Genomic DNA, 26,963 nt, shown 5'->3' with positions numbered 1-26,963 from the left:
AGGGAGATATCCCTAGTTTGGTACCATGATAAGAAAACCAGGATCTGATGATGGGATCCCAGAGATATCCAGGGAAACTCTCGAAAATCCGCATAACTTATTACTGGGTGTACCGTTTTTGATAATTTTTAATTTAATCGAAAGCTGATGTTTATCATGTGGTCACATTTAAATTTTATCGAGATCTGATAACTACTTTTTGAGTAATCTTTGATAGCTAGGCAATAAAACAAAGACAAACGTTTTAAAAATATTTATTATATAAAATTACTCTATATCACATGAACTGATGACATCATAAAATCAAATTTTTTTCACTTAAACTAATAATAATAAATCTTAACGCTAGCGATGAGATGGAATGCGTTTAACCGAAGATAATATTGTTTCGGGTCATGGATAATTAAAATCGATCAAAAGCAAACACACCAGGTGCCAGACCGACACCCGCGCCCCCGCTCAGACAAGCGGGTAGGAGGCAGCAGAGGCGATGCCACAGTGGTTGTTGCGGTTGCGCGCCATCTTGATGTATCCCAACTCGCCCCACGAGCGTCCCCACGAGTTCTTCACGAGCCAGTAGTCACCACCCGCCTCATCAGTGCCGTAGCCCACCACCAGCACCTGAAACACACCCACGTTACATCCAGCTGTTACTAAAACTCGGTTGCTATATTCAGAAAACGGTTCGTTTTGCTTTCGAACCGTTAAATTTAGAACTCGTTTATCTAGTTTTTAGCCGACTTTAAAAAAAGAGGAGTGCTCATAATAATAACCTTCCTAATAACTTTTTACTGTGTGGTCCGATTTTGGTGATTCTTATTATTAATCGAGAAATGGTGCTTATCATTTGGTCTCATAGAAAGACAAGTACTTTTTGAGTTACCTCTAGTAATGCGTATTTACTTGACTATGTTTTCGTCTACGTACGTTGTGTTACCTGTCGATGCAATTGAAGTCAGTTTTTTGTAACTGTTCATCCATTGTTTTTTGAATATAGTAACGGAGATTAGGTTTAAAGAATAATATAAGTGTGTGTATATAATGTGCAACTATAAATATTCCCCGACTAGTAAAGAGACTCATCATCATCATTTCAGCCTATCACAGTCCACTGCTGGACATAAGCCTCCACAAGTTCACGCTAAAAATGGCGCGAACTCATGTGTGTTGGTGACCGCAGGGCTGGCTTTGTCGCACCGAAGACGCTGCTGCCCGTCTTCGGCCTGTGTATTTCAAAGCCAGCAGTTGGATGGTTATCCCGCCATCGGTCGGCTTTTTAAGTTCCATGGTGGTAGCGGAACTGTGTTATCCCTTAGTCGCCTCTTACGACACCCACGGGAAGAGAGGGAGTAAAGAGGCTATTGAACGAATAATAATGTAAGCTAATCTGCTCAGAGATCATCATGATTACGGGTATACCTCACGTCCTAACCCAATAATAATGCAGACATTTTAATACACTTTATTAAATTATTTTAGTGTAGATAAACGAATACACAAATATAGGAAAATAATATTATTAAAATAAAAGAGCGATAGGCGTGAAATTTAAGAGGAAATCAGCCGCAGTTATCGCAGCGACTGCATAAATGTTTAGAAATTAATTCCTTATCGCTAATTAATTATGTTTTGCATTAATAAACAGTTTCCAGTTAATGGCCCATTTAAAGCTAATGTGGTCTTACCTCATTATGATTAATACTTAATTAGTTATAAATTAGGTAAATTTTAATAAATAAAATATCTACACAATACACACACGGTCGTCTGTTCCTAAAGGAAGCAACTTAATGCTTGTGTTATAGGTAACAGCCGACTGGTATACAGCAAAAATTTTTTTTTTCGATAAACATAATTATAAATAATACATATATAAATAAATACGTATATTACACCCAGACTCGGGGTGGGAATCGAACCCACAATCCTCGGAGCAGAAAGCAGGGTCACTACAAACTGCGCCAACGGGCTAGTCAGAATTGTTAATTAATTTTATATAACAACACAACAGTGTATTTAAAAAATGATTATAAATTTAATATTTCGTTCAGGAAGGTAAATACTAGATGTTAATATGAAGGTATATTTTGTTATCTCTTGCAAAGGATATATTTGAATGTTTGTTGGAATATGTTTTAATTTCATGCATTTTCTATTCTTGTTTGTGGTGTAGCTTTTTTATAAGGTCGATATAAGGTCGATGTATAATGTCTCAATCGGGCTCAAGCAGGATATTCCCTACTGTTCCCTACCTCAGTTGAATCGTTGGTCAAGTACGGATCTGACTTAATTTTATCTACTTGTAACGTTCAATTTATTTTAATTTGTCCATAGTTATTCGAACAAATGTATGTATATTACTATTTTTATTGTATGCTGTTGGCAACCACTATTTAAAGAAGAAAAAAAAAACAGACAAAAAGGCCAAGCTGTGGCAGTGGGTCGGATGTAACTCACCCCGTGGTCTAGGTTGCTGGAGGAGCAGTCCTCGTCGTAGTAGACTCCAGAGGAGTAGAGCTGGAAGGACTCCTGGCTGGCGTCGATAGCCACCGAGACAGGCCCCACGGTGGCCACAGCTTTCATCAGAGCCTCTTCATCACCTTCGGGCACGTCCACGAAGCCCACATCATCAGCGCCAGCGTTCTTAGGGTTGTATCTGCAGAGCGAAGGCTTGTCGTCATTGGCAATCATCGACGGACATCGATAGACAGTACAATTACAAGGATAATTTATTTCTAGGGAAGGTATTTTTTCATAAAACTGATATTTTCCAGAGTAATCACAGACGATTTCGTGATCAATGGAGTAAATACAGGTAAAAGAAAGCTGAGGTAGTGATAACAAACGGTCGTCGGGAGGGTTGGTCTTGTGGGTGTCCCTCTCGCTTCACTCAGGAGGGGTGGGTGGTTTTTAAGCAGTAAGAGTCTGTCACACCCGGTGCCACCGCGCCGGAGGGTTTCCATGAGGATTTTCCCCATAAAAAAAGGGATAACAAACGGAGAGGATATCAGGTCGAATCTACCATATATACCTAATACAGTTTTTATATGATTAATTTAGTAAAAGTTTCGTGGGTAGCATGTTGCCATTACCAACTACCTAGTGGAGGTTGGTCTTGGAGATAGGGGGTACGTTACCTGCATTTGTCATCAACAGCCTCATAGGGGTAGCTCTTCTCGGTGTCGATGCCTCCATTGTCGCGGATGTACTTGAAGGCGTTGTCCATGAGACCGCCATTGCAGCCATTGTTCCCGTACGCCGACGAGCAGTCGATCAGGTTTTGCTCCGACAGGGATACGAGGAAGCCACTCTTGCGGAAGTGTTGAGCCTCCAAGGCGCCCGTCTGCGACAAAGATTTACATATACATTTACATACAACCCAAACATGTTTAAAGCGCGAGTGAACAGGCTTCTTCTGGGCGAACTCGCTCCATCTTCGACCTCGTCTGTGCTCTAGAGCTAGACTGAGGTCAAGAGTAAGCCCATAACATAATAATAAAAAAGATTTACTGTTAGCTGTCTCTAAGTCTCGTTAAATAACTTGTGGACGAGGAAGAAACGATTCAGCCTGTAACATTCCAATATGCTGGACATGGGCCTCTTTCTCCACATAGGAAAAGGAACTTTTGGACCCCATAATTTTCAATAATTCCTTTTCTAATTATTATCTTAAGTGATAATAATATTCTTTGTGTGTTTGCTTTCAATATTGCTTAACAAAATATACTTGAATGTTAAATTTTATTACAGTAGTCATTGGAAACTGTTCTGGTGATGATTTTCCAAATGTGTGCTTTTTTATAAAAATTATTATATAGTTTGTTTCCATTAAAAATTAAATAAATAAATTTTAAAGACTTTTTAACATTTATAACGCTGTAACAGTATATGCGTGGTTTGAAAGTTCAGACACTTAAACGAAAGCTTATAGCTTAGTTCTACTAACTTTGTAGCTTATATTCAAACCAATCAAAATATATAATATTGTCCGGTGCAAGTTGCAATTGCAAATTAATTTCCGAAACACAACATTTCACGCGTATTAATCATAATTTCCGATAACATCCGCGTATCGAATGAGTCATGTGTGAATAATCAATGATTTCAAACCAGATCCTCCTCTTGTTACAATTGTGTATAATCTTCAAACAGACGACATACGGTTTTTTGTTTTCATATTATTATAAACGCGATATCATATTGTTTTAAACGATTAACAATTAGTCATACTGTAAACGATGAAATCAGGACAACTTACACTCATATGTAAATATATAATTTATGTATATAATTCGACATACATAATTCACTATGTCCGTATACCTTTGTGTAACAAATTCAAATGTATTAAAACTTATTTACACATGTGTTCTTTTATACAAATAAGTCGGCAAACAAGCTTACAGCACCAGAATCACAAACTCGTTGCCGAGCCTACCCCAGTCCCTCCCAGGAGCTGTGGTCACCTCACTCACCACAGGAACACAAGACAACTTTAAAGCAGTGTTACTTGGCCGTTATATTATGTAAGATGGAGGTACTTCCCCGGTCGGGTCGCTCCAGGTTTTGACCAGGATATATCCTGGTGTGCTCTACCACTTAATTCCAAAAACAGTGGTACAAAGTTGTGCTAATATATATATAATACTAGCGGATCCAGCAAACGTTGCCCGATAGCAGCGCCACCTACCGGATCCAATTTTGTTTTCAAACCATCCTTGAACCCGTAGAAATATACGTACAAAATTTTAACCAAAGCGGTCCAGCTGGATTTCAGTGACAAACGCACGCACAGAATATTATATATACAGGGTGTGGCGTAAATAGTGGTCCACCGTTAAGGATTCGATAAACCAGATAATTTACTATAACATATTACAATTTTATCCATTTTTACCCAAAGGTTCCGGAAATATTTTTATTTTTTATTTTTTTACGATATTTGTACCCCTTGTTACAAATTTGGTTGTAGTTTTAATAAATACCATTATTTTTTCATTTTGATTACTGGTAATTACTGCTGAATACTAGAGCTATCGTTAAATAACATGATTTTAATATAAATTTAAAGCTTTTGAAGAAAAAAATTAGTTTTACTCTACTTTTAACCCAAATTGTTAACATATCATGTTAATTCAAGAGCGATTTTTGTAAAAAAAATGTACTAAGCTGTCAGTGCCCATTCATTTAAAAATATGCCTACCAAATACCAATTTCAAAATGGTATCACAATAGCAGATCCTTTTGTTTAACAGAAAGATATACAATTTTAATTGAAGAAAAGAAGTTTTTCATTAAAATACATTTTAAAATTTAGTTGCGTTAATACTTATGATTTTTGTAAAAAAAGTAACTACACTGTCAGTGCCTGTTTATTTTAAAATATTCCTATTAAACACAGATTTTTAAAACGATTTGCCATCCCATTAATAAAAAAAATTATTGCAATTTTAATTGAAAAAGACTTAAAAAAAAAAATACTACTGTTACAGAGTGATCTTGGCCTAACTTGTAAATTAGAACAAGGCATTAAAAAAAAACAAGTCATACTGTCATCGTTTATTATTATTCTTTGACATGATTACAAACACTGTAAAAATTACACCAAATGCTCGAAATGGCGCCCATTCGCAGCTATACATGCTCTGTAACACAGCGTATCCAAAAAGGTGGATAGGGCGCTTAGGTCCAATAATGTGGCCACCGCGCTCGCCGGACCTAAATCCCCTGGACTTTTTTTATTGGGGTTGCCTGAAAGAAAATGTCTACAAGGAACAAATCACCTCTATTGACCAATTGAGGACTAGAATCCAGACAGTGGCTAGAAAAATCAGCGAGAGCGAGTTTGCTCGACGACTTAAACGGTCGTTTATTTGACGTTGCAGAGCATGTATAGTTGCGAATGGGCGCCAATTCGAGCATTTGGTGTAATTTTTACAGTGTTTGTAATCATGTCAAAGAATAATAATAAACGATGACAGTATGACTTGTTTTTTTTTTAATGCGTTGTTCTAATTTACAAGTTAGGCCAAGATCACTCTGTAACAGTAGTATTTTATTTTTATTTTAAGTCTTTTTCAATTAAAATTGCAATAATTTTTTTTATTAATGGGATGGCAAATCGTTTTAAAAATCTGTGTTTAATAGGAATATTTTAAAATGAACAGGCACTGACAGTGTAGTTACTTTTTTTACAAAAATCATAAGTATTAACGCAACTAAATTTTAAAATGTATTTTAATGAAAAACTTCTTTTCTTCAATTAAAATTGTATATCTTTCTGTTAAACAAAAGGATCTGCTATTGTGATACCATTTTGAAATTGGTATTTGGTAGGCATATTTTTAAATGAATGGGCACTGACAGCTTAGTACATTTTTTTTACAAAAATCGCTCTTGAATTAACATGATATGTTAACAATTTGGGTTAAAAGTAGAGTAAAACTAATTTTTTTCTTCAAAAGCTTTAAATTTATATTAAAATCATGTTATTTAACGATAGCTCTAGTATTCAGCAGTAATTACCAGTAATCAAAATGAAAAAATAATGGTATTTATTAAAACTACAACCAAATTTGTAACAAGGGGTACAAATATCGTAAAAAAATAAAAAATAAAAATATTTCCGGAACCTTTGGGTAAAAATGGATAAAATTGTAATATGTTATAGTAAATTATCTGGTTTATCGAATCCTTAACGGTGGACCACTATTTACGCCACACCCTGTATATATGACAAATGAATAGATGACAAAAGGTATTTCGTTTTACGCGTGTTACGAAAAGACTATTGAAGCGATATCAACCGTAACCTACCGTCAGCAACTGTTTATACAAACACCTACTCCATCTTTATCTAAAAAAAAATATATAAACCTTCACTTAAAAAAAACAAGATACGATTTTTATAATCACTACCTATACAATTAAGTTAGCTGTGGATATATTTGTTTCATATCTTGTATTTAGTATTACTCGTAATAAGACACGGCTATCGGCTTTTTTATGTTTTATAATAAATAGCAACATAAACGCATATTCTGATAATATGTATCAGGAAACAAACACTAATGTTAGGTATTCATTTTGCGGTCACGCAACTGTTGATTCCAGTTTTGTTGTTCTTTCATGACGCAATTACATCTATACATTACGTACTGGTTTTATTATCTCTTGAATGAAGCTTTTTGTTAATTTTAAACCGATTTCGAACAAGAGGTGATTCGAAATTCGAGTGTTTTTAGTGTGTTACCTCATAACTTTTGAACTGTGTGTGCAGTGTGTCGATTTTGATGATTCTTTTTATATTTCAATGCTAGTGCCCATCATGTGGTGCTTTTTAAAATTGAACTATATGTGACAGCTTATACCCGCGGCTTCGCTCGCATTGATTTTTTTAAATAAAAAGTAGGTATCCTATGTTACTTCTATGACCTCTAAGATTATGTGTACAAAGTTTTATGATGATCGGTTAAGTAGTTTTCGTGTGAAAACGTAACAAACAAACTTAAATTCACATGATATTAGGCTAGTAAGCCGACCTGGCGAACTTCGTACCGCTTTAATTTTTTTTTGAATATAATAATTACATATGATATATCGAAATAAAATATAGCCTCTATATCTTTCAAGTTGGATCAAACTGTACACGGAGTGCAAATTTGATTAAAATCGGTTAAGTAGTTTAGGAGTCCATCTCAGACAAACAACGTGACGCGTTATATATACGCGATATATATATTACGATATATAGGGATAATGCGGTAACTTGACTTCGACTACGAGGACGATATTCTCATTTATTTACTTGTCGATGTAAATTGAGCGGTTTGTAAAAAAAAAAACAAACAATAATTAAAGATAACAGTTATAGTGTAGTTGACATAAAATGTAAATCAAATTGTCAGTCTGATGCACTTCAAAATATAAACTATTGGCATGAGGAAAAATCCAAACAGAAACTCATCTGTGGGTACATTTAACAATACCGTAATTACTATTATCAAGAATAGGTAAAAACGCTATTTTTCTTTTTTATATTTTGTTCAATACGAAGCATTATGGAATGTAAGGAAAGAATTATGAACTGAACGAAATTCTGCTATATTTGACATTATGTTAAGTTTTGACAGTTTTGATCTTCTAATAATTCAATTGTGTTATAATGACACACAATATATCCGTTTCATTCAGAGTTTATTCAGTCGTACGTGTCGGGCATGTATATGTTAAAACACATATACAAAATATTAATACCATGGCAGTTGGCAAGAACGAACTTTTCTCTAAAAGAGATTTCTACCAGTTTACCAATGGGCAGTGGCGTAGCGAGCTTAACTCGCGCCCGGGGCACAATACCTTTTTAGCGATTCGAAAATCACATAATATGTTCAAAAATGTTTTGTTTTACGGACAATTTGGCCCCCACTTTGTGAGTAGTGCCCGGGGCATGAAGCCCCCCCGTGTCCGCCCCCGCACCCCTCGCTACGCCAGTTCCCGTGGGAGTTAATGATGGTGTTATCTCGGGGTACAGTAGTGCGAGAGAACTAAAAACACTACGAGACACATACAACAATATAATATACAATTAAATGATGCCAATAACACTCACAGTACTGAAGGACCAGCAGGAGCCGCACTTGCCCTGGTCCTTGACGTCAGTGACGGCTCCCTTAGAGCGCCAGTCCACTTGGTCTGGAACCACCACATTGGCGGGTGCGATGAAACTGGCTCCGCGCACTTCGCTACCCTTGCTGTACAGGCCCTTGTTGTGTCTGCGTTAACATTACGTCATACGTTAGAAATTATATGGTAAAGAGACCACGCTACGACCCAGTAGGCACAACTTGTGCATCGTATATGGTACAACAGACGGTCATAGGTTTTATGCTTTAAAATATTATTTACTGTCCATTTTAGATATATATAGTTTAATTTCTAGTATAATCTTAGTATAGCGTTGTGAGTATTGTTGGGAACGAATTCTGGTTCATATATCCATCAATCTATTTGGAACAATATAGTGAATTAAACTTGAAACTTGATCAAGTAAAAGACAAAGTATTTAGCTCTGCCATATAACCAACCTGTTACTGTAGTGTACTTAAGAATTATGGATGAAATGGATAATTAGCTGTTATTAAAAGACGATTTAGAACGACGAAGTACGCTTGTTCATTTAGTAAAAAAGAATTACAACGCAATAACTGATATAATTGCGTGTAATTAGTGCGAATTCTGCGAATACATTTATATCGCATCTTTCATAAAGTTACGTCAGGTCAAAGGTTGCATTTTGTTTTTGATAAATAAAAACTAACAATTCACGTTTCAACTTCAAACGGAAACTTGTATCGATAACACTTACAATATTTCCTTATTTACGTTTCATGCCTACTTTAGGAAACACAACGAACTTACAGGAAAACAAAATGAAACAAACCCTATTATACCTAAATCTTAGTTATTTTATACTGTGAGTTACGACTCCTCGAACTTTGTACCGCCAAATATGTATTTTTTTTAAATTATCGATTTTTTTTAATTTTCTGTACTGACAATAACGAATACAAAATTAAAATTATTCAAAATCGGTGCAGTAGATCTGAAGTTATGCGCGTATATACCTACTATTCGGGGAATTATTTTTATTTATATATACACTACAAGAATAGATCGTTTTCGAAGATGATAATTGATGAAAAACAAAACCCTGGTAGAAATATTTCTTTGAAGAAAATCTTAAAAAGTCTTCATAACTCTGTATGACTTTTAATAAATACGTCTTTTTGAAGAATACAACTGAAAGAATAAAACTGAAAAATATTCGTGAATTTTCTCATGACTTGAAACAAGTCCAAAAAATGTAAAACCTGCTTTTTGTTTCATGTCATTGACCCTCGATCCATCATCGCTTGCTACGAACAACGAAAAACTATAAATGAACATGTAAATATTTACAATTGGTTATTTAACAAAATTATCCATTCGTGTAAATAACGCCTATATATAAAAATATATATAGAGAATAACGATATTATTGTTATTGTCTACTCTATTTTGACAGCAAACGTTTGGAACAATAAAAGTCTGTTTATTGTTACAATATTAGTATCCGCCATTTTGATGTCTATAAATCCTAACGTACCAGTACCTACCACAATTGCTTAAAGATGACTAATGAAACAACATCGTACCTAATTGTAGGAAATGGAATAAGCTACTGTTTGCACTATGAGGTAACAACAAATATAAAATTCATAAATATTTAAAACTTCGAAAATCGAGCACTAATAAAAAAAAAACTTATCAAACATATAAATCGTATATAGAAGCATCCATTGAATGAATAAAAACTCGTCGGATTATGATGATGAAAGAGCTTGACGTAATTCGCATCAATTGAAAACCAACTCGTATAAGTAAAACGAGTTGCCCAAATCAAATAATAAGGTCACAATGAAATATCACTACTACTGAACACAAAGAGTTCGTTCTACTTATCAATATACAAATAGACCGAATATCAGTTTGTTTGACTTCGATAAGTAAACAATAAAGACGCAGAACTTGCAAATGAGATTAACTAGAATAACACGTGACTCACTACTAGTGACGTACCAACTACCGACCTTTGCATACTGACTTCCGACATGACATTACTATTTTATTTAAAACGCTCTTTATAAATAAAGGGCCTGTCTCATTGCGCACTATCCTGAATTAACTAATTAATACTAATATTCACTCATCATCACTTCAGCCTATCGCAGTCCACTGCTGGACATAGGTTTCCACAAGTTCGCGCCAAAAAGGCTTGAACTCATGCGTTGCCCATAGTCACCACGCTAGGCAGGCGGGTTGGTGACCGATACTAATATTATAAAGCTAAAATGTCACAGGAACTACTGCTTAGGGCCTGTTTTTAACTAACTTCCAAAAAGGAGGTTCTCAAATCAATTGTATTTTTTTTGTTTGTTGTTTTTTTTTAGTACTTCAGAACTTTTGACTGGGAGGATCGATTTCGATCTTTTTTTTTTAATCGCAAGGTGTTGCGTGTCATGTGGTCGCATTTAATTTTAGTTGTGATGCGACAATTACTTTTCGAATTATATCTAATAATGCGTATTTACTAGACTTTTTTGTCGACCTACATTGTATTACTTGTCGATATAATTAAAGTAGGTTGTTTTTTCGTTCGAACAAACACAATAATAACAATTACTCATTAGCATATTAATGTGATAATCTTTTAAACTATAATCTGTAAATAAGTAGTTTTATAAGTTCTGTTTAAAACATGATGCAATATTTTTTTTGTTGTTATTGATTCTCACTATCATTAACTGTCTCAATATTTAAATTTATGCAGACGTTTATCTGAATTTGCTTAGTCAACATGAACAGAACAAACACTGAGTTATCTGTCCTGACTTCAGGGCAGATAACAATTTGTTGGTTCAGCGGTCAGCGTCTCTGTATTAATTATATAGTTCAGTAGAGCGTCTAAATAAAGATTTTAAATATTTAAACACCGAATACTTTCTGTTACAATGAACAAAATGGTTGAATTTAAAATATAACTCATTATACACATATAATTCATGAGATTCCTAAACATAAACCTAATTTCACTGAACCAAAATATTATAAATTTAGGTTTGGCTTGGGTAATTTTGTTTATATTAAAATATTAACTAAAGAGTACACTTGTTGTATGATGAACATATAACATAACGTAACTTAATGACACCCAACCTAAAGTTTTATAAACTTGGAAATGTTTGGTCAATTTAGTATCTACATAATTAAACCAAATTTAAAAACTTGGATGTAATTTACTCAATTATCAAGTTATGATGATCATAAACTCACTTGGCAGTGCGGTTGAAGCCGTTCATGGTGTGGACAAATTCATGAGGCAACATGTCGGAGTACTTGTTTGGTGCGAGACGGTAAGTCACTTGACCACGCTCATAGCGCTGGTTGTGCTTGGCTATCTTGTGCTTGTTCTCCGCAAAGATCTTCATACGGAACCTCTCCTCCGTCTCACTTTCATAGGACTTCTTATGTTCGAGCTGTTGGAAAAGAATATGATATTTTAGTGAGGTAATGGACAGGGGACAGCAGGAAGTACCTACTGGGGAAATAGCTCGAATTTAGAGAAGATCACAGCTAAATAATAATTCCTGTGGTAAGGTGGCCAGAGCTTCTGGGGAGAGTAGGGTCGCCGACGCATTTGGGGTGCTTCTGTGAGCTGTGTCTTGTTTGGAGACCCAGTTGTATTAAAAATTCCATTATTTCCAGTTAAGATTTTAACTTGCATATTTATCAAGTGTATAAAACTTATGTACCTAAAGCATAACTAAATTAGCGTCGTGTGATTTATTGATATTTAATTTCTTCGATAATTCGCGCGTAAGCAAAAACAATATCTAAATCGCTTCAGTAAATGCTATAATAAGCACAATTAATTTAAAATTATTACACTTAAAATTTCTTTAGATTTTATAGGAATAAATATCTAATAGGAATTTTCAGCCAACACTTTCGCGATTTTTTTTAATTCATCCATTACAGATGGATGAAGTTCGCCTCTAGTTCGGATCTTAGACAATTAGCTTTTTTTTTTTCAGGTCAAAATTAAATTCAAAAATTACTTTATTCAAGTAGGCTTAAAAAGCACTTTTAAATAGTAATTTTAGAAATTAAAATTATATTAGCTTTAATTTATCAATATCATTTAAAAATGAAGCTAATAGCGATTCGGAATTTAGATTCCGCAGAGAAACATCGGGAAAAAGTATCAGTCCATTTTTTAAAAAAAGTGTCATATTTAATATTTCCGCAACTTATACTCGATATCCGTAGTTTGTTCGCTGAATATTAAAAGCGTGTTATGTGTGAGTTTTACCTTGAAGGCGTTCCACTCTTCGCGAACGAGGTCGAAGAAGCTGACGGCACTGACCGTCGCCACAACTGCCAGCAGCACGGCGAGACGCTTCATTTTATTGTCTTAATACCTACGAAATTAATATACATTTAAATGTAATAACTAAAATAAATAAAAAAGGAATAAAATCAAAATTTCTTTATTACGTTGAAACGACACTAATTAAGCTAATTATTTTTCATTAATTGATCGTAATGAATCATATAATTTGCTATTAACAATTCAAAAATATTAAAAACGATAAAAAACAGATTAATTTTATTTATTTGACCGTCATATATAAATCACTTTGTTGTGCTTGGTTTGAACAAAAAAAGAAAGTTGGTGGCTAGTTTATTCGTACGAAAAAACTTATTTTGCAGTACAAATAGATATACTTTTCAGCATTATTTTATAGTTCTTATTGAATATACTTCTTATGGAATATATATATTATATAAGCAAATAATTATTATAATTACATATTTGTTAACATCGATGATACAAAGAAACTACGCATGATACAACATTTACAAAAAAGAAGGTGTATTTGAAGATCTTATTAGAATAAATTTTACGTACCTTAATTCCTCTTCTAATCAAATTATGAAAAGTATTTAATGATTACAGTAAATAACTTTTGTAAATTCTAGTTTTGTAGTTTAATACGAAGTCAAAACAAAAACTGCAACTCAGACGTCAGTTCTGTTCCACTGCACAAGCTAAATTGATTGAAGAATGAAGATTGGACTGATTGGCCCTTGTTTACTGCTTTTACTGCTTTAACATTTAGTTGATTATCGGACCGACATCGATTAGTGTACGAACGATGTACGATTGAGCATCGGGATAAGAGACCGGCTATTAGAACGAATGATCAATTCAGAATTACAGACAAAAAATAAATCGTTTCAAAAATGAACAAATTGATTTGTTCTACTAAAGTAAAAACATCACGGACGTTGTAGGCCATGGTTGTAGGTGAATTTTATAGGTGGAACGCATAATCTAGCGCTGTGTACTCGCAATATGGTGGCATGATAAAAATATGCAGCTGTGGGGAGTGTATGAGTAAATATTTTGCATGGATTGGAATGAAATTTAATTCAACATGGATTCCCATGTGTTTTGCCCATAGTCACCACGCTGGGCAGGCGGGTTGGTGACCGCAGTACTGGCTTTGTCGCACCGAAGACGCTGCTGCCCGTCTTAAGCTTCTTAAGTTCCAAGGTGGTTGTGGAACCTTGTTATCCTTTAGTCGCCTCTTACGACACCCACGGGAAGAGAGGGGGTGGCTAAATTCTTTAGTGCCGTAGCCACACAGCACAAAACACATGAGTTCACGTTATTTTTGGCGTAAACTTGTGGAGGCCTATGTCCAGCAGTGGACTGTATAGGCTGTAATGAATGAATGAATGGATTCCCATGAATTTATCGTTGCTTATTTTAACGAAATGAATGAGAGATACTGACTCGAAAAGTTCATTAAGTTCTGATGACATTCACAATTTGATATTGATAGTTGTTTTTTTTTTTTGAATTCTCGTCACATTTTGGCGATAACCTGCTCAATATTTTGTGGGTGAAGTGTGCGCGATGTGGTCATGAACAGTGACGTCATCTATGACGTCGAGCAATCGCTCGCGACGACCACGAGCTTTAAGGGGAACAATAGTGTGCCGTGGCTGTTGCAATCTTTACAGTCGTTTAGTGGAGCGCACTCATTGTATTGACGTTTGACTGTGACAGTTGTCAAATTTACTTCAACATCTGAAATGTGAATACGCGTGTTTTTAAATTAAGACGAAGAAAATTTAACACAATTTTCGCACGTTTACTAAAATTTATTAATAATATTGTTTCATCTGATCCTTCATGCTTGTATATCCAACGTGACATTGAAGGAATCAACGTGTACAACTGAAGGCCTCTAAAACTTAAATTAACAATCACAATATGACGAAAGACAGTATAAAACCACAAAATAACTCGAATAGAAAGAAGCACCGGCTTTTTAAACCCAAGAAGAAAAGGAGCGCGGAAGAAGATGCTGCCATCCAATATCTGCAAGCGCAATATAACAGCGTATGTTTGTAACTTCTCAAATTTGTACAACATGCTCTTAGCGTGTTATTTTTTTAATTTTAAATGTTTGTGTTGTTTTTTCAGATCCTTCCAGATCAAATCAAGACATTCAAAGATTTTCCATTATCTCAAAAGACCTTAAAAGGTCTAAAAGAAAATAATTTTATCACTCCAACAGACATACAGAGGCAAGCCATAGGTTATGCTTTACAGGGAAAAGATATATTGGGAGCTGCTAAGACAGGCTCGGGGAAAACATTAGCCTTTTTGATACCAATGTTAGAGCTATTATTTTGCAAAAAATGGACAAGATTGGATGGTGTTGGTGCAATTGTCATATCGCCGACTAGGGAACTGGCCTACCAGATTTATGAAACTCTCAGAAAGGTTGGCCACCTGCATGACTTTTCTGCTGGTTTAATAATCGGAGGCCAAAACCTTAAATTTGAAAGAAAGAGAATGGATCAAATGAACATTCTCATATGTACCCCTGGACGACTTTTGCAACACATGGACGAAAATCCCTTGTTTGATTGCTCTCACCTTCAGATTCTAGTGTTGGATGAGGCAGACCGATGTCTGGACATGGGCTTTGAGGCTACAATGAATGCAATTGTTGAAAACTTGCCTCCAAAGAGACAAACACTTTTATTTTCAGCTACTCAAACCAAATCAGTTAAAGATTTAGCACGATTAAGTTTATCTTTTCCTACATATGTCGCCCCTCATGAGCAAGCTGCTACGGTCACCCCTGAGTTTCTTCAACAGAACTACATTATTTGCAAAATTGATGAGAAATTTAGCATCTTGTGGTCTTTTATAAAAAATCATCTAAAGCAAAAAGTGTTAGTATTCATGTCAACTTGTAAGCAAGTAAAGTATACATATGAAATATTTTGTAAATTGAGACCTGGCGTCAGTCTGCTGGCTCTGTATGGAACGTTACATCAAGAGAAAAGAGAAAGAATCTATCAGGAGTTTTGCAGAAAATCAAACGTTGTACTTTTTGCTACAGATCTAGCTTCCCGAGGGTTAGACTTTCCAAGGGTTAACTGGGTTATACAATATGATTGTCCAGAAGATGTAGAAACTTACATACACAGAGCGGGTCGCACAGCCAGGGGAGTTATGGGCAAAGGGGACGGACTGCTGATGTTGTTACCACATGAAGAAAAGATAGTTGAAGATCTTCAAAAGAGTAAAATCCCGATAAATCAAATTTTCGTTGATACATCCAAAGTTATGCTACCTTTAAGAAAAATTGAAAGTCTACTTTCTGATAACAGCGAACTTAAGAAAACTGCACAAAGAGCATTTATGAGCTACATAAAATCTATTTATTTGATGAAAAATAAAGATATCTTCAATGTTCAGCTATTAGACACGGATGCTTTTGCTAGATCTATAGGTCTTATAGTTCCACCGGTGGTCAAGTTTATGTACAAACAGAATAAAAGTGCAACAGAGGACAAAGTGACAGAGGTCGAAAATGATGCTGTTGAAAAATTAATAACTAAAAAGGGAAATGATGAAAAATCAGATGAGAGTGACCTAGACGCTGTCATTGAACCTGTTTTTAAGGTTACGGAGACCAAAACAAAGAAAGAAGTTCCTCTATTTGATTTTCATAATGTCATAGTAGATAGTGATGAACAAAATTTATTTTTAGTCAAAGAGAAAAATGTAAGCATAGACGTTGTTGTACCGCCAGATGAAGATGATCTACCACGAAAAAAAATTGATACACCTTCAAATAAAACCGCTGTTGTCAAGAAAATACTCGATCCTAAAGTTAAACTGAATAACAAAGTAAAGTTTGGAGACGACGGTGAAGTAGTTGCAGATGAAAAGAAAGATATAAAATCTGACTTAGGCAAACAGTTTATCGATGAAAGTGTGTTCACTTTAGATCTAGAGAAAACGAGAGAACTCTTGGAGGAAGAAGACAAATTCGATAAAACAAGATTTAGGGAGAGAGTGAAGGCCAAACACAAGGAGCAGAAGCGGAAACTCAAGAACAAGAAAAAGGAAGATGATGGAGAAAAAGATGACTTTGGGTCACAGTCCGAGTCAGACGGGCCTGATCTATCATGGCTTCCAGATCCTGATAAACTTTATGGGCCAAAAGAGGATGATCAAACTGATGACACAAAATCCGACAGTGAATATTCTGAAAATAACAATTCACCTGAAAGTAAAGTATCCGAGGATGATCAGGAAGTTCACAGGTTAGTTCTTTGTTTATTATTATGTTTTTTATACTGGATTATTATATTTTATAAACATTTATTTTATAATAATTTTAAATATAATAATGATGTTATTGTTATTTTACAGACCACATAAACGAAAACAAAATGGTGATATTCCCCAAAAAAGTATAAAACCTCGCAAATTAAGGAAGATCGAAGATGTATCTGCATCACTCTCTGTAAATGAAGCTGAAGCTCTAGCCATGCAATTGCTTAAGTCCAAATGATCTTAACAATAACTTATTAATTGTTTATTGTAATTTTAATATGATGTTTTAGTAAAAAAATACAATTACATAGTGCTTTTATTTTCCTAGTTGTGTTTAAATATTTTTAAATGTTCTATGGTTATTCTACACTGTAAAGTTTTATTTTATACTCGAAATTTATTGAAACTGAAATATTTTACACGAAAATTTAATACAAAATTATAATCTAATTGACCATATTCTTACCTTTAAAGATAAGGAACGCAAAATATTCGCATAATAAAAAAGTAATTAAATATTATGAGAAAGACTCATTTTAACCCAATCTATACAAACAAAATTGGAGTGTCTGTTTGTAATATTAAAATAACCACTTTTCACTAAATGTATGTGGATACACGGTACATGTACCAAAATAACATTTTGTACAAATTCGTCTGTCTGTCTGTTTGTTCCGGCTAATCTCTGAAACGGCTGTACCAATTTTGAGAGGACTTTCACTGGCAGATAGCTGATGTAATAAGGAGTAACTTAGGCTACTTTTGTTTTAGGAATTTATTTTTTTACAACTGCAAATTGAACAATAATTTTTTGTTAAATTCCACGTGGATGGATTCGTAGACACAACTAGTATATAACATAATCCTCGTTAAATATATTAAGACTAGAACTCGTAGAGTCTAGTTCTAGACAAAAAACTACAAACTCGACTGTGGCAATACAGTATTGAAACGTCTTGTTAGACAGATAATACATTTGTCGGTGTCGGCGATTGTCAAATAGAAAACGGATCGTTGCACTTCTACCCCAAGAAATACTGAATTCTTTGAAATTTAATGAATTTCTATGGATTTAGAATAATTAAATACTTTGTACTTATTCATTTTAATTATGTTTTGGAGCGGTAATTTTATAGCAGTGAGGGAGTTAAAGTTTCTCCTGAAGGAGGAGGTGCGTATTTTGTTGTTGAAATTGATGGTTATGAGTGCCGAGAACATTGAATTTATTCCACTATTTATAATTCTATCCATTGCAATTCACTTTTTGTATGATAAAACAGCAAAGCACACATGAAGTAGTGCTATTGAACGATTTGTTGGTGGTTCATGTGAATATTGTCGGTTGTTGCAGAACGTAACTTTAACCCAGGTTTTGGAAGCGGACGATATCTTGCAAGAATGCAAGGCGGACAACAAGGCCTTAATACAATTGTAAGTTGACTTTTTATTCTATTATTAAACGGATATTTAAAAAAATTCAATAATAATCATCATGTTTAGTCTTAAGGATTACTTATTCATAAACCAGTTATAATTTAACTTCATTTAAAGCTTTAGTGTTAAGTAAATTAGTTACTTCGTTTATTGTTAAGGTAATAATGTCAAGATTAATTAGATTATCCTCTTACCCCGTTGTGGGTAGTCTGATAATCAGTTAATCTTACAATGTAGCCTATCATATGCAATTAATATATAAATGTTATGGATAATACTTTATTATTTTCTTAGATATTTTGAAACTCAATGACGGTCTTTCGGATGGGCTAACTAAAATTAAATATTGTAGGAAGAAAACTTTTTAATCTTTTAAGGAAATTTTGTTCAGATTTCTAAAGAGTTTCAGAAATCTTTAAAACTTACATGTTGCGCTTTTTACTATTATAATATCATATTATTATTTATTATATATTATTGTATTATATAATTCATTATATTATGTTATGATATGTAATGTTATATTATTTGTTTTACTTTTATTTTGTTTTTTTTATTGTGCACCAACACACTATACTTTCTTGCACATACCCAGGTTGGCTGGTAGAAAATGCATAAGCGTTAAGCCCACCTTTTGTACACACTTGTATTAGTGTATTTATTGTACAATAAAGAATTTAAATAAATAAATATCACTAATTAATAAGAGTAGTCTCATAATGTAGTCTAAATATACTCTAAATATTTCAATTCCAATTTATTTATTTTTTCAGTTTTTTTTTTTTAAATCTGCCATTACACTGCAATCTGTCGCCACTTGGAAATAAAAAAATGTTGTATAATGATGACAATAATTTAAATCATCATTATTTACAAATAATTTTGAGTTAACCAAATAAAAAAATGATGTAACATTTGATTTTTCTACATGCTCATCTTATTATTTTTTAACTTCGTTTGTACCACTCATACAATACAATAAATAAACTAATCTATTGTAGCTGTTGAAAGGAAACAGGCCACATAAATTGCCAAATATGACGAACACCTACATAGCCTTTGCAAACATTGAGTACTAGGATCATGAAGCAAAAGTTGAAAATTAAAATCACAAAATTTTATTAATATTCCTGACTATAGGTCAACAGCAGGCTAAGTTGGTGATGAGTAGGAGCAAATAGCTCTGTGGGCTTACACGAATGTTAGTTAGTTCTAAAAATTTTTTTTTCTTATACCACTAGGTCGGCAAACAAGCGTACGGCTCACCTGATGGTAAGAGATTACCGTAGCTTATAGACGCCTGCAACACCAGAAGCATCGCAAGCGTGTTGCCGACCCAATCCCCCACCCCCCCCCCCAGGAGCTCTGGTCACCTTACTAACCAACAGGAACACAGTACTGCTTGAAAACAGTAGTATTTAGCTGTGATCTTCTGTAAGGTCGAGGTACTACCCCAGACAGGCTGCTCCAGATTTTGAGCAGGAAATTCCTGCTGTGCCCTACCTCAGTTAACGGAAAATAAACATTTCACACACATAATAACAGTGTAGGGATATTTGAAGCATTTCAAGCTTGACTTTATGCTAGTAATTAATTTAAATAGCTTAAAAGTGATTATTTCTATTTTTTTTGAATGAATATTAATGTGTAATATTTTATTCCAGTCTAACAAGATCAGATATCCTCGCAGAGTTAATAAGTCACGTCACTGAGGAGCCTCCCAAGAATGTGGAGCTTGCTTTACAGTACCGCTACGCGAACACCGCCAGCGAAGTGATCGCCAGCAACATTTCCACCTTAAGGGACCGACTGTCCATCGACGTGGTACAGATGAACAGGCTGTGTGATTTTGTTAATACGGACAAAACCTTAAACCCTTTGCTGTCATCCTTTTATAGCAAGACTATTGAGATACTTCTACAAAGAAACCCTAAGCAGGTATGTTGTGTATTGTATATCATGTAATATTATAGCAAAGATCAATGTACCTATTTATAACATATATAGAAATAAAATTTTGCCATAAGCCCCATGTGAATTGCTTTATCCCTAGTAAGCAAAATCAAGGACTGATTATTGAAACTGGTTGACATTGAAATGTAAAGTTCAATTAACTTAAGTGTGCGGTGCTATGTGTGCATGATAGTCTATGTACATTGCCCACACAGCAAAGCGTGATTTAAACCATAGTGGCAAGCAATTTGATATTGGGTGTTATTGCTCCGAATATCTATTGTCAAATGGCTAGATTTTCCACTTTCAAACGTCATCTTCTGTACTGAGAGTCAGGACATGTATATACTTGTGTAAAGAATCCTGTGTTTCTGCCCCCATTTAAGGCATAAACTTATGATTGGTTTGTCTGAAAAATATATTAGAATTTACTGATGTTAGTACATAGTACATAGGCAATATGTATTATTGTATGTACCAAATACATCTATGATTTTGTATAATCACTTTAGCCTATCGCAGTCCACTACTGGACATAGGCCTCCACAAGCTCGCGCCAAAAATGGCGTGAACTCATGTGTGTTGCCCATAGTCACCACGCTGGGCAGGCGGGTTGGTGACCGCAGGGCTGGCTTTGTCGCAGTGAAGACGCTGCTGCCGTCTTCAGCCTGTGTATTTCAAAGCCAGCAGTTGGATGGTTATCCCACCATCGGTTAGCTTTATACGTAAAGATGGTAGTGGAACTGTGTTATCCTTAGTAGGAAGAGAGAGGGTGTCTATATTCTTCACTGCCATAGCCACACAGCTTTGCATAATAAACAAGCAAACAGCAAGATGTTGTATAATAAACACTCTTTATAGTACATGGATAAAATAAGTTCAAAGTAAGATGTTTAAATGCTAGATATATTGGATGTATTGCTGAAAGAGCAAACTTTTCTAGACGACCTTGGTGTATAGGCCTTAGACATATAGAAATAAATATTTGATTTGAATTTGGCATATAGGAAACGTAGCAAGAGAATGTATAATATAACGCTTCAGCCTGTAATATCCCACTGCTGGGCATAGGCCTCTTTCCCTACGTAGGAGAAGGATATATAAATAAATAAGAAATAAACATTTCACATTCAATGGCCCCACAAACAAACACAATACACAAGCACAAACTCTTAGACCACGACAAACATCATAATGGCCAATACAAACGTCTGTCATGTGCGGGGATTGAACCCGCGATCGCAGTGCAATAGCCAGTGCTGTGACAGCTGCGCCAACGCATCGTCTATGTGTGCCATATGTGTGTGGCTCAAACCAATTTTATACTTTCCAGGATGGATACTTACACCACATAGTCAGTCTTCGAGTCCTTGATTTCTTCAAGTCACGGCGCGACTTCCTGCCCAACCTGCTGCGCCATATATCAACGTCGGCTATCTGTGATATCTTCAAAATATTCCTAAGCCTCATGGACCCCTTCAACAAGATCATTATAGAGGTTTGTGAACGTTTATAAGTTTGATAAATCGAAACCAAATATCCTAATATTTATAATAATTTTACTTTAGAATGGAAACTGTATCTTTTAGAAGTTTAAGAATATTTTTTAGGTTGGGTTTTTTTGATGGCAATTTAAACATTTTTTACAAGATATTTCACAATTTTATGATTTGCTTAACTGCAGTAAATAAATCTTCTTATCTATTTGTGGTATCAATGCACTGATCTGTACGAGGTTATTATATTAAAATTAAAAGTCGTATATTTTAATCTGTATATCACGTGACCTAAAACACGACCCGCCATGGTATGACGTCATAAAGGCAATAACAAAGTTCCGTCAGAGCTGTAAACAGCTAGGTACATATCTATCAACTTCTAACTTCAAGGAGTAATACTTGTGCTCTTTCGTTAGTGCATTTCATTTGTATATATTTATTTATTAAAATGCAAAAAATTAATTAAATGACGGTTGCAAAGCTTTTTGCATGTAACCCAGACTACTGTTCTGCCGAATTTCGAAGTGTTAAAACATCTTTGTAAGTATTACTTGTTATATTATACTGTTTTTTTTTTAAATGTAAGTATACTTAATTTAAAAAATTATGTTAGAAAGTGTTAGGTTATGTTTTATTTCTTATGTTACTGCCAAATTAAGACAATAGTTTTTTTAATGCTAGTATTTATACATCTAGACACTACACACCAACGATAGCTATTGTAATTCATTATTTTACACAAAAACATCAAATATTTGTAGCTGTTATCGTTGAACGACAAAGAGTATAAGGTATTGAACTTTTGACGTATTGATATTAACCATATTACGTCACCAAAATAGCTGATAGCGTTTTCGCGGAAATAAAAAAGGTTTAAAATGTATTTTATGGCATAAAAGCGTGTTTATTTTGCCGAAATATATTTTTTTTGTGGCTTTTTATTGGAAAATCAACATTTGGAAGTACTTTTTCAAACATAGTGGAATTCCTTACTGTTTCGTTTTCAGTGGTTCGATGAACACCAGTTCCTCGAGAGCATGATCCAGATCATCTGCGGAACTTACGGCGACCCACCTCCTGAACCGGCCTCTATTACTGCGGCTCCCGCCCCCGCAGACTCCGCCCCATCAGACCCTGCGTCCCCGACCTCTGCTACTTCCTCTTCCACCGCTGAGCTTACTGAGAACGTCGATAAAGACAGCACGGACAACGAGGAGAAAAAACGAGAGGAGAAGGAAGCTGCCGAAAAAGAAGAGAGAGGTTTGTTACAGTCATTTAATAAACATGCTCATGCTTTATAGGAAATTTTACTAAACATTTTTGATTATCAAAAGTGACCGCTCCAGCGGGGATCGAACCTGCGTCTCCGACTGACCGTGTCGGCGCTCTAGCCAATTAAGCAATGGAACGATGTACCCGTTAGATCGAAATTTTTGATATGATGATTTTATTTTCGGTTTAAGCGAACCGTGGCGCCGTCTATAGTGAGTTCTTTACAGAAACCCGTAACTATTCAAAGTTTCATATTAAAATGAAAATTTTTGACAGGAGACGACACCTTCCTATTTTTAATATGTACAATTTTATTTTTGTGTTACCCACACATTAGAAATTCTAAACGTTTTTGAATATCATATCAAAAATTGACCGTTCCAGCGGGGATCGAACATGCGATCAAAGTTATGGAACCGTTTTGGATGTACCCGTTAGGTCGAAATTTTTGATATGATGATTTTATTTTCGTTTTAAGCGAACAATTCAACAATGAACAAACAATACAACGTACGTTTTTCATCTTGCAGTCGAAATCGGTTTTACATACTCCTGTTCGAAAATTACGTGTGAAATGTGAAAATAACGTGTGAAATGTAAAAATAACGTGTGAAATGTGAAAATAACATGTGAAAGTGGCGAAATTCTTCTTCTAATCTCAAACTTTTAACCATGAGTATCTCTATAATATCTCTATAACCATGGGGTTCCGAAGGGTGGCAGTAGTATCGGGGGTAGCGCCCCGCCACCCTTCTTTCCTCCCTTCCCCCCAATATCTCAAACTTCGATAGTTCTTAATCAAAAGCTTTACCGATAGATTTTTTTACCGAGAATATAAAATACTGTGTGACGTATTCTATCTCAATTTCTCCTATAAATTTATAGACGTTTCCTTATCGTGACGCATTGTCGTTTCATCGAGTTTCTAATTAGAACGGTTCTAAAGAAGGTTTCACTTCAAAAATGATTTGTGCGTTTGCGCAGATCGCCGGTGGCGGCGGCGATTCGCAGCGCGCAACGCGGCGCAGCTTCTGTGCGACGTGGCGGCGGACGCGTGCTGCGGGGACGGCGCCGCGTGCGGCTGCGGCGCGCGCGCGCTGCGGGCGCGCCTGCGCGGCGAGGAGCACGTGCGCCGCCTGCTGCAGGCCGTGTTCACGGCGCCGCCCCCCGCGCGCCGGCCCGCGCTGGAGCACGCCTGCGAGCTGCTGCTAGCGCTGCTGGCCGCCGAGTGAGTGACGCGCCACACGCACGCACGCGCACAGTAGCCCCGCAGTAACCCGTGCCCTGCCCGCAGGCCCGAGCCCGGCGCGCGCTCGGACACCGAGGAGCTGGAGCGCGCCGTGGCGCCGCACCTGCCGCTGCTGCACCACGCGCTGCTGCGCACGGAGCTGCCCGACCCCGCTGACTACGACCTGCCCGTACTGGTACACTAAAATCTCTTCTACTTCCCCCCCCCTCTCCCTGACCCTTTCCCCCTGTCCCTCTCCCCCCCCCCCTCTCCCTCTCATCCTTACCCATTCCCCCCTCTGTTCAAGAATGCCTCACACCTACTAAGATTTACTTCTGTGTCGGGGGTCCAGAAATACAATCATCAAGCACAAACGCCTAGACCACGGCAATTTGTATAGCCAATAGAAATGTATGCTATGTGTGACAATCAAACCCGCATCAACCAGTGCTGTAACCGTTGCGCCAACGCGTTATAACTCGTTCTTTCCTCTCTCTCCCATTCATCTTCCACCTCCTCTCCCTTCCTCTCTTCCATCCCCCTCTCTTTCACTTCACTTATATATTTTATAAGTTACATAAAATAATAAACTGTCTTGATGTCTGATTATATGAAAACTTTGTAAGACAAAAATTAATGTGATGACTATTCATTGAAATACTAATCTTCGTAAAAAAATAATAAGAAAAACCAAAGACACGTTGGCAAAAGTCGCCTGCACCACATTTGTATATTTTATGAAATTTAAACAAATGAAAAAGGATACATCCTTGCCGCTTACGAAATCACTATATCTCACGTGCTCGTGTTCCAGAGCAAAGGCGTAGGCAACGAGCGGCTGGCGGTGTCGGCGCTGCTGGCACGCCTCGCGTGCTCTGAGGTGGACGACGTGCCTAACGCGCTCATCACGCTCGGTGAGTACTATAAGTACCATTCAATTATACTAGACCAGCTGTGCTCCGCTGTTTCACCCACGTTTGTTTGCGGAAAAAATATTATATAGCCTATAATAGCCTTGAAAAATGGACTGTCAAACAAAAAAAAAAAAAAAAAAAAACACTCAACTCAAGTAGTTTCTGAGATAAACGCTTTCAAACAAACAAACTTTTCAACTTTATAATATTAGTATAAAGAGGTTAGAGAGATCTTTGTAGTGTATAATCAAAAAAACGTCTACATTTTTTCCCTTACAACCTCAGAGTCTGCCTGACTTTAAAACAGTAGCTGCGGAGTTTTTTGCTAATTCGTTCCTGTAGAATTTCCATCTCAATTTCCTTTGGTTCAATTTCAGTTACATTACAATTTTTGTTTATAATGTGTTTTTGTGTATAATTTGTGTAAAATGACAAATCAAAAGCGCTTTCAAAGCTTACTTGAAAGTAGTTTATGATTTAATTTATACAACATGTTCATGTATAACATGTTCAATGATTCCGTATGAAATGTTTTCATTAAATATAAAAAAATTTGTACAAATCAAATGAGTGCCAAGTGAGTCAATGATGGATTTTGTTCCGCAGGCACGCCAGGCGTGTTACTCGACATGTTCTTCGCGTATCCGAACAACAACTTTTTGCACAAAAACGTGCGCATGCTCATACGGAATGCCCGCGCAAACCGACGCTTCGGCGACCGGTACACGGCGTACGTGAGTATCGGCGACGACATCGACATGACACGATACAATACCCACATGACACCGACTAGCTGTCACCGATAAACTGTCGGCTAGTGGGAGGAACTGTCTAACTTCTCCTTATTGTTTCAGTTAATAGGAGAGTGCAACCTGTTAACGCGGTTTATGGACGCTTTCGAGGCAAACGAAAATTTAACGTAAGTCGCTTACGGTGTCATACGTCACGACAAATATAATTTTAATTTGTGAAATGACGGCTTAAAAGCGCTGTTGAAGCCTTTTTAATTGTCATTTCACAAATTAAATACATTTGGCTCGGCTCTCCCATATGAAAATAGAAAACGCTCGTTCCAGGCCGCACCAAATGCGCGCCGGCTACATGGGCCACTTGATCGAAGCATTACGCGACCTGCACCAGAACTCGCCTCCGCTCGACCACAACTTGCAGTTCCGTTGGGACGCGTTCCGCGAGATGCGCCTGCGCACCGTGCTGGCGGAGCACGACACGCCGCTCGTGAGTATGACGCGCCACTCGTGCCACACGCCGCTCGTGAGTATGACGCGCCACTCGTGCCACACGCCGCTCGTGAGTATGACGCGCCACTCGTGCCACACGCCGCTCGTGAGTATGACGCGCCACTCGTGCCACACGCCGCTCGTGAGTATGACGCGTCACTCGTGCCA

The 26,963-nt window shown here is 36.2% G+C and overlaps 2 protein-coding genes and 1 long non-coding RNA gene across 3 annotated transcripts; 2 read left to right on the top strand and 1 right to left on the bottom strand.

Annotated features, from left to right (window-relative positions):
• Positions 1-238: 238 nt before the first annotated feature.
• LOC123658619 (cathepsin L) lies at positions 239-13,021 on the bottom strand. The gene is made up of 6 exons (XM_045593987.1): positions 12,914-13,021; positions 11,875-12,077; positions 8,612-8,774; positions 3,138-3,343; positions 2,458-2,656; positions 239-621 (listed from the first exon to the last, which is right to left on the bottom strand). The coding sequence occupies exons 1-6, from the start codon at positions 13,004-13,006 to the stop codon at positions 460-462; spliced, it is 1,026 nt and encodes a 341-aa protein (XP_045449943.1). The 5' UTR covers positions 13,007-13,021; the 3' UTR covers positions 239-459.
• On the top strand, positions 10,144-13,075 carry LOC123658620. The gene is made up of 2 exons (XR_006743918.1): positions 10,144-10,238; positions 12,921-13,075. It is a non-coding gene; the product is annotated as an uncharacterized LOC123658620 (long non-coding RNA).
• Positions 13,076-14,651: 1,576 nt separating this feature from the next.
• Positions 14,652-17,563, top strand: LOC123658207 (probable ATP-dependent RNA helicase DDX10). The gene is made up of 3 exons (XM_045593650.1): positions 14,652-15,016; positions 15,101-17,244; positions 17,354-17,563. Exons 1-3 carry the CDS (start codon positions 14,888-14,890, stop codon positions 17,493-17,495), a joined length of 2,415 nt encoding a protein of 804 aa, XP_045449606.1. The 5' UTR covers positions 14,652-14,887; the 3' UTR covers positions 17,496-17,563.
• The last annotated feature ends 9,400 nt before the right edge of the window (positions 17,564-26,963 follow it).

Source organism: Melitaea cinxia, chromosome 12 (assembly GCF_905220565.1).
Source record: "Melitaea cinxia chromosome 12, ilMelCinx1.1, whole genome shotgun sequence".
In the NCBI taxonomy this organism is placed as follows: Eukaryota; Metazoa; Arthropoda; class Insecta; order Lepidoptera; family Nymphalidae; genus Melitaea; species Melitaea cinxia.
Note: the sequence above shows the minus strand (reverse complement) of the source record. Positions and strands in the feature narration are given on the sequence as shown.

Excerpts from the sequence above, each read along its gene's own strand:
- LOC123658619 (XM_045593987.1), bottom strand. The coding sequence starts at position 13,006 with ATGAAGCGTCTCGCCGTGCTGCTGGCAGTTGTGGCGACGGTCAGTGCC. Across the intron at positions 2,657-3,137 it reads GCTGTTGATGACAAATGCAG|ATACAACCCTAAGAACGCTG; the intron begins GTAACGTACCCC and ends TTCGCTCTGCAG. Across the intron at positions 622-2,457 it reads CCAGCAACCTAGACCACGGG|GTGCTGGTGGTGGGCTACGG; the intron begins GTGAGTTACATC and ends GGTGTGTTTCAG.
- LOC123658207 (XM_045593650.1), top strand. The coding sequence starts at position 14,888 with ATGACGAAAGACAGTATAAAACCACAAAATAACTCGAATAGAAAGAAG. Across the intron at positions 15,017-15,100 it reads TGCAAGCGCAATATAACAGC|ATCCTTCCAGATCAAATCAA; the intron begins GTATGTTTGTAA and ends TTGTTTTTTCAG. Across the intron at positions 17,245-17,353 it reads GATGATCAGGAAGTTCACAG|ACCACATAAACGAAAACAAA; the intron begins GTTAGTTCTTTG and ends GTTATTTTACAG.